The following is an 8,185-nucleotide window of genomic DNA, read 5'->3' as shown; positions in this document are numbered from 1 at the left end:
GTCAAGCACGCTAACTTGCAAGATGGCCTTTGTTTGCCAATCAAGCGAGTAATCCTGGAACTGATCACATGTACAAGTTCACAACTGTGCTAACCAGCTCCTCCACATTTAAAGAAAACACTGACCGATTATTCTTCTCTAACTCAGGCTTTCAAGAAAATCGGTTAGACATGAGTTGCTAGCTACTGTAAGAAGGTTGATCCTTCATTCAAATTAAGGTTTCCACTAGCTTAGATAGCTGTATCGTAAAAACAAAAACGAGCATTTGGATCTTAATTTAAGGTGAGCAGTGTGGTTAAGGTTAGGTTTTAAATTAGATTTTAATAAGATAAAATTCTAGAAATAGGTACGGTTTATGAACTGCCCAGTGACGCGACGACCCTAACAAATGGGGTTTCTTTTCCGGCGCATTCAACATTTCGTCATCAGCTTAAAATGTAAACAAACCACAATCTGTTATTTTTTTTGTATGGCTAAATTTGTTGTACACTAGTTGTTTGTTGGCTTTGTAAATTGTTATTGTTCATTTAAGAAAAAAAAAGCATAGGATCAGTTTTGACAATGGGTTTACAATAAAGAATTGCATTCATACATTGAATGATAGGTCTGCACTTTAAGCATAATCCATAGGTTGTCAGGCAGCTGTCTGAAAGTTGTTACAACAAGCTGAGGAGTTCAGATCCTCATTTGATGGAAGCCATGAAAAAATTATACCAAATGTGACAGGGGCGCAACATTTAACTTGGCAATCCATCTCAATGAGAGCTGCTGCCAATGACTGGAACGAACTGCAAAAGTCTCTGAAGCCAAGAAACACTCATCTCCTCACTAGCTTTAAGCACAGCTGTCAGAGCAGCTCACAGATTACTGCACCTGTACATAGCCCATCTATAATTTAGCCCAAACAAACTTCCTCTTCCCCTACTGTATTTATTTAGCTCCTTTGCACCCCATTATTATATTTCTACTTTGCACATTCTTCCACTGCAAATCTACCATTCCAATGTTTTACTAGTGCACTAATGAGCACTGCTGGCTTGGTTTTGATGCGCCTGCAATAGTAGCTGGAACCGTGCTGGAAAAGACAAAGTGACAATGTGTCAGCGCCTGTACAGTTTGGGTTGATACGGATGTGTAAGAAGGGTATAACACACTGTTCTTTTTCACAGYCTTCCCCCAGGCTCTCAGCTRCCTTCTGCTSAACCGAGCCCCTCCCCMTCTGCTGAAGGAAGCMYCTTGCTGTCGTTGCCGTGGGAGATGGTGGCTCGCATCGCCTCGCACCTCCCGGCACAGTGTGTCATCACGGTCCTGCCACAGGTGTGTGTCGGTGGACAGCGTCATACCTTTCCTGGATGCCGATCTGTTTCTGCTTTAGCTTGTCCAGCATGCCATTGACAACAGAATTGGCTAATGCCATAATAGACTGGAAACCATGCTAGGCTAGGGACATTTGAAAAAAATAAACGATTGGGTTCTTTATCTATCTGATCTGTACTGGGCTGTCATGACCTGGTTACACATCCATCATAGCTGCTGGAACCATGATGGAAAGGATCTTGAGAAAATAACATTTCCAAGCCAGCCTAGTACTATTCAGGCCAGCCCTACAGTGTGAATCATGTCCATGTCTCTCCCTCTACAGGTGTGTCACGCCCTGGGAAATGTGYGTAAGGACAGCACGGCGTGGCAGTTGCGGGCACGCAGGCTAACTGGTCCCAGAGCTTCCTTCCCCGTGGGGCCACGGGACGGCTTCGACTGGCCCTCGGCCTGCCTGGAGATGGAGGAGCTGATCGCTTGCTGGACGGGCCAGGGGGAGAGGGCCGCCAGGGAGGCCGAGCAGGCAGAGAGGGAGAGAGAGGTGGAGAGGGCCCAGGAGAGGCAAAGGGATAGAGATGCCCTGGCAGAGGAAGGGATTGGAGAGTGGGAGGAGGTGGAAGAGGGCAGGCCCCAAGTGGATGAAGGGGTAGAGGAGGTGGGTTTTCAAGTGGAAGGCGTGATGGCGGTACCGTGGGATGGGGAGGAGTTGATGGAGGAGGGAGAGATGCAGCAAGATAGGGAAGGGGATCTACCGATGGGAGTTGGGGAGGGAGAGGAGAGGCAGGAGGCTGCAGCCGAGGCCATGATGATGGAGGAGGAGAGAGATGATGAACAAGGTGTCCTGGAGGCCATCGAGGTGGAGGAGAGAGTGGGAGTTTTGGCGGATAGAGACGGTCAAGATGACATAGCGGGCCTGAGATTGGGAAGTGATGGGGAGAGAAACGGGTCCAGCCGTGCTCCCAGTCCTCCTCCAGCCCTGGAGCGCCTCTCCCTCCCCTCGGGACACATCGCTGAGGTCAACTCGGTCCTCTTGGTAGGGGGRGACGGGGCGGTGTGTGCCTCAGGCTCCCGGGACAGGAACGTGAACCTGTGGGACCTACGGGATGGGGGRTCCACGGGCAGGCTGCTCCATACACTGGGGGGCCAGGGCCTCTTCAGCACCCACAAAGGCTGGGTGTGGTGCCTGGCGGCCCGGGGACCCCTGCTGGCCTCGGGCTCCTTCGACAGCACAGTGAGGCTATGGGACCTGGGGGCCCAAGGGGCTGAGAGGGGCCTAATCAGGGCCCGGGCTGCCGTSCTCTGCCTGGCCCTCCCCCAGAAGGACGTGCTGCTGGCCGGCACCTACGACAAGAAGGTCAGCGTCTACGACACAAGAGGTGAGTGATTCATAAGATGGGTACTTGAAGTCTCTGTTCTACTAAATTAGATTGTCAGTCGATAAAAGTGAACACAAACAATACTAATGGTTATTGTATAGAAATAGACTTACTGAGGGGTAATTGGACTAAGGGCCTTTACCCGTTCTAGTAATTATATTTCTATGTGTTATCCTTTGGTTGGCCAAATGGACTGCCCATTRGGAATATATCATCTGATTAGAGCAAATCCAGGAACTATCAATGGGTTTATGGAATTTGACAGACTAACATTGTCAGATGTCGCTGGAGYATGATGTCATGATCTGTCTGCGCTGCAGTGGCGGAGCCTCTGGTGAAGAGCCTACGTCTCCATAGCAACGCGGTGCTGTGCCTGGTAGCAGACGAGCAGTACATCCTATCTGGGAGTAAAGACCGCACTGTGGTCATCTACGACCGAAGAGCAGGGAAAACCCTACAGAAACTACAGGTACAAACACGCATACACACACACACACTGTATAAAAAGAGTATTGGATTGACAATTTACTGTTCATGTAGTCCCCACACTTTGGGTTGCAAAGGGAGGGTATATTACTGGAGATTTTGAAAGTATTTTTGGGTACCTCAGGTCATCATGTGTAGACACAGATATAAAAATGAATTCTGTTATTTATTTATATATAATAATATTATACATACAGTACCAGTCAAAGGTTTGAACACACCTATTCATTCCATGGGTTTTCTTTATTTTTACTATTTTCTACATTGTAAAATAATAGTGAAGACCTCAACTATGAAATAACACATATGGAATCATGTAGTAACCAAAAAAGTGTAAAACAAATCAAAATATATTTTACATTTGAGATTCTTCAAAGTAGCCACCATTTGCCTTGATGACAGCTTTGCACACTKTTGGCATTCTCTCAACCAGCTTCAGCTGGAATGCTTTTCAAACAGTTTTGAAGGAGTTCCCACACATGCTGGACACTTGTTGGCTGCTTTTCCTTCACTCTGTGGTCCAACTCATGCCAAACCATTTCAATTGGGTTGAGGTCGGGTGATTGTGGAGGCCAGGTCATCTGATGCAGCACTCRMTCACTCTCCTTGGTCAAATAGCCCTTACACAGCCTGGAGGTGTGTTTTGGGTCATTGTCCTGTTGAAAAACAAATGATAGTCCCACTAAGAGCAAACCAGATGGGATGGCGTATCGCTGCCGAATGCCATGGTAACCATGTTGTTTAAGTGTGCCTTGAATTCTAAATAAATTACTGACAGTGTCACCAGCAAAGCACCATCACACCACCTCCTCCATGCTCCACGGTGGGAATCACACATGCAGAGATCATCCGTTCACCTACTCTGCTTCTCATGAAGACACGGCGGTTGGATTCATTTGGACTCATCAGACCAAAGGACAGATTTCCACCTGTCTAATGTCCGTTGCTCGTGTTTCTTGGCCCAAGCAAGTCTCTTCTTCTTGTTGGTGTTCTTTAGTAGTGGTTTCTTTGCAGCAATTTGACCACGAAGGCCTGATTCATACAGTCTCCTATGAACAGATGCTGTTGATGTGTCTGTTACTTGAACTCCGTGAAGAATTTATTTGGGCTGCAATCTGAGGTGCAGTTAACGCTAATGAACTTATCCTCTGCAGCAGAGGTAACTCTGGGTCTTCCTTTCCTGTGGCGGAACTCATGAGAGCAAGTTTCATCATAGTGCTGGATGGTTTTTGTGAACTTTCAAAGTTTGTGAATTGTTCCGTATTGATTGACCTTCATGTATTAAAGAAATGATGGACTGTCATTTCTCTTTGGTTATTTGAGCTGTTCTTGCCATAATATGGACTTGATCTTTTACCAAATCTTATGTATACCACCCCTACCTTGTTACAACACTACTGATTGGCTCAAACGCATTAAGAAGGAAATAAATTCCACAAATTAACTTTGAACAAGGCACACCTGTTAATTTAAATGCATTCCAGGTGACTTCTTCATGAAGCTGGTTGAGAGAATGCCATTAGTGTGTAAAGCTGTCATCAAGGCAAAGGGTGGCTACTTCGAAGAATCTCAAATACATTTTGATTTTTTTAACACCTGTTTTGGTTACTACATGATTCCATATTTATTATTTCATAGTTATGATGTATTCACTATTATTCTACAATGTAGAACATATTAAAAATAAAGAAAAACCCTTGAATGAGTAGGTGTCTCCAAACTTATTTTTTTGTTTTTAATCCCATCCTTCAGCTACCCTCAACCCCTCCCATCTATATCTGAAGACCATCCATTCTATTTGCCATATGTTTTTAACTGTGCTGTTTCACAAAAGTTCTGAACCTATATGCATTTTACAGATACATAATATTTGACATTAGCTATGTTGTTGTTTTTAGTCCAACCCTTCAGCTCCACTCAACCCCTCCCATCTATCTCTTAACTCTGTCCATATAGTTTTCAACTGTGATGTTTCACAAAAGTTTTGAACCTTTCTATTCTCATAGTTTCTACAGATTGTAAATTAAAGAGTTTTTTTACTAAAAGTATTATATTATTGATCGATTGACTATGACTCTTCAAATCACCCAGCAGTGCTATTTGCAGAGTTAGCTCCAGGTAATTTTGCAATTTTTCAGCCATTCCTGAACCTGCGACCAAAAACAAGCTACATGTGGACAGTACCAAAACAAGTCATCTAATGATTCTGTCTCTTCACAGCAAAATGTGCAGAGCTGGAATGGTTGAATCGCCCATATATATAACATTCTACTGGTTGCAAGAATTTTGTATAATAATTAAAACATTCTACGTTTTGAATCCGGTGTCGTTTTGCATATCAGTTCATAAACCATGTGCCATGGTTTTGGTACATCGAAAATCTCTTCCCAACTATTTTGCAATCTATATGGCACAGCTGTCACGTTTTTGGTCCTTAAATGAAACTGGTATACTTCTTTATTTATAAACATTTTCTTTAACTAATTTTGGTCTTTAATGCAGGGCCGACAGACAAGTTCCTTCATTTCTGACACTTCCGCTTGTGCTGTTTTGTCTTATTTGGTTCAACAATGACAGGATTTGGCAAGTCGGCACAAACAGATCCAGGACCAGGCTATAATATGTTAGTATGTGTGTCTTCATTCTGGTTTGTCTCCTCTCTTCCCAGCTGAGCTCCTATCTGCTGTCAATGTGCTACAGTGACAGTGAGGTGTGGGCGGGGGACAACCGGGGCATGCTCCATGCCTTCTCCATGCAGGCCGGTTTCTTCAAGCCCCTCTCCCAGTTTGACGTGGGACACACCTCACTGGTCACCGGCATCCACAGGTCCCCTGGGAGCCTCTACACCTGCTCCGCTGACCGCACCACCAAGGTACGTCCTGTTAGCCTGGTTAAACCAGTCTGAATGCTGGGAAACAATGGTGGGCATGGCGTTCTTTCTGGTTTATGCCAGGCATACACTACACGATTTTGCCATGAATTCGCCAAGTTTTTGCTGTCCCAGATAAATTTTCATGATCGGGGTGTAATCTTATTCATTTGGACTAGGATCAGTACGTCGGGACTTGTGTAGTTTGTTTGAGCGGGTGAAGGACTCACCGATGATTGCTGTTCCATTCTCCAGACACCTGTCGGAGGTCACGATAATTTTTTGACGTCAGAAATGGTGATTGTGTTTCTTGTAGTATGAGCAGTGCTACAACGCGATTGGGCAAGGACGGCTGCCAATAGCTAGAGCTTTCAGTATGTGAGACCAAAACAAAGAGGAAAAGCAAACATGCACGTGTGGACTGGTGATGGTGATGTTTTACATGGCCCGGTGCCCGGTTGGGCGGAGTTGGATTATTTCTATCATTCCATTGGTCCTTAAGTGAAATCTCCACCCACCTGGGCACTGGCCACTGCAAAACAAATTCCGCAATATTATATCTGCGTCCTACCATGACAGAAACCTAAAAGAGAATTTCATATGATCATTATTTCATATTAAGTCCATTTCTGGGCCTCAGTCAGTCTTTTTAACAAATGTTTCTGCACATAATAATATGCACACTTGTAAAGCAGCTCACTGTTGCTCGTCAGCATTTTCTTCCTACGACAACCGAAAACGCAGGGCTGGATCAGCTAGGGAATCCTGGTGTAATGTGAGCACCACGTCCCGGGGTTGAGGATGGGCGGAATAAAAGAACGGGTCCTAGTTAAGATGTAGAAACTTGTGTAGTGTATGCCCAGCATTAGCCAGGTTTACAACCTGGAGCCCACTAGATTACAATGTCTTTATTGTCCATCCCAGGATGGTTATTTGTCTTTGGCATCACCATACAATAGTTATATTAACATATGTAGTAATATCTATTCAGCTCTGTTGTAATGGAATTCTGTTTGGGGGTTTTTAGATAAATGGATAGCCTACTTTATTGTCCTCTAAGAGGAAAATAATTTTCACTGCCCATTCYGTTACAAAGAACATTAAACCATTATCAAAGAGCAAATGTGCATTGATGACATGAATGAACAAATCCATGTTTCTTCATTCCCTGTTCCTATCTTATCAACCATTCATCTTCCAGGTGCACCTCCCCTGTGCCCCTCCAAGGACGCTGTGCACACTGCACCACCAAGCAGGCGTCAATGGGGTGAGTCTCTCACATCACTTTTTTCTTTTGAGATTCTGATGGCTGATAGCCTCTCTCCTTAGCCTCCTACCTTGATCTGGTTGAAGAAAGATCTGTTTCACTCTCTCTCTGTCTTTGTTCCTCTCTGTCCTCTCTCTCGCTCTCTCTGTAGTTCAGTGTGGAAGCAGGAGTGCTGGCTATCGCATCAGGAGAAATGTGTGTGGAGGTGTGGCGGGCCAGGAGGTGAGGGGGGTTGTGATGCAAGATGACTGACGTGTAATGGTCTGTCGTTTAAATGATCAACTTTCTCATGCTGTGAGAATGTTGACGTGAAGGACCAGTGCTCTTAGCTTTACCCCAAAAATTATATACAAGCCCAACATATTTAGTGTGTCTGTGTGATTCCCCATGTATTTTATCAAAGAAAAGAACACACAAAAAGGCTTCCTTAACTAATGTAAAGAAATGTAAAAGAAAAGGCRCAAGATAATAACACTTCATGGTGTAGTTCTGTCTGTGTGTCTCTGTGTTGTMGACCCAGCACTCGTTCAAAAGATTTCACATAAACTGGATTTTAGCTTCAAGTGTATATTTGGGAGTTAATTTGAGGCACAGCACCACTGAATGGTTTTAAACACTTGTACATGATCTGTTTWTTTTWWATTTTAGRTTGTTGATTTAAAATGAGGACATTCTGCCACCAGCATTCCAGACAGTTGGTCTCTAGAAAATAGATGAAGTATTTTTCTCTTTGACAATTGAAACAGATTCGGAAACACAATGTAAAGAATCAGTCAAGCCGTTCTGACACACTGATTGTAAAGTATTTTGGTCTAACTGTCATAATGTGTGTAGTGGCGTTCTTATACTCAGTACCACAGCACTTGTTTG

The 8,185-nt window shown here is 44.3% G+C and overlaps 1 protein-coding gene across 1 annotated transcript; it reads left to right on the top strand.

Moving 5' to 3' along the window:
- The first annotated feature begins 1,023 nt into the window (after positions 1-1,023).
- Positions 1,024-7,979, top strand: fbxw9 (F-box and WD repeat domain containing 9). Its single transcript, XM_024144708.2, has 6 exons — positions 1,024-1,317; positions 1,643-2,693; positions 3,014-3,162; positions 5,848-6,051; positions 7,250-7,315; positions 7,467-7,979. The coding sequence occupies exons 1-6, from the start codon at positions 1,258-1,260 to the stop codon at positions 7,539-7,541; spliced, it is 1,605 nt and encodes a 534-aa protein (XP_024000476.2). The 5' UTR covers positions 1,024-1,257; the 3' UTR covers positions 7,542-7,979.
- The last annotated feature ends 206 nt before the right edge of the window (positions 7,980-8,185 follow it).

Source organism: Salvelinus sp. IW2-2015, unplaced genomic scaffold (genome assembly GCF_002910315.2).
Source record: "Salvelinus sp. IW2-2015 unplaced genomic scaffold, ASM291031v2 Un_scaffold5728, whole genome shotgun sequence".
NCBI lineage: Eukaryota > Metazoa > Chordata > Actinopteri > Salmoniformes > Salmonidae > Salvelinus > Salvelinus sp. IW2-2015.
Note: the sequence above shows the minus strand (reverse complement) of the source record. Positions and strands in the feature narration are given on the sequence as shown.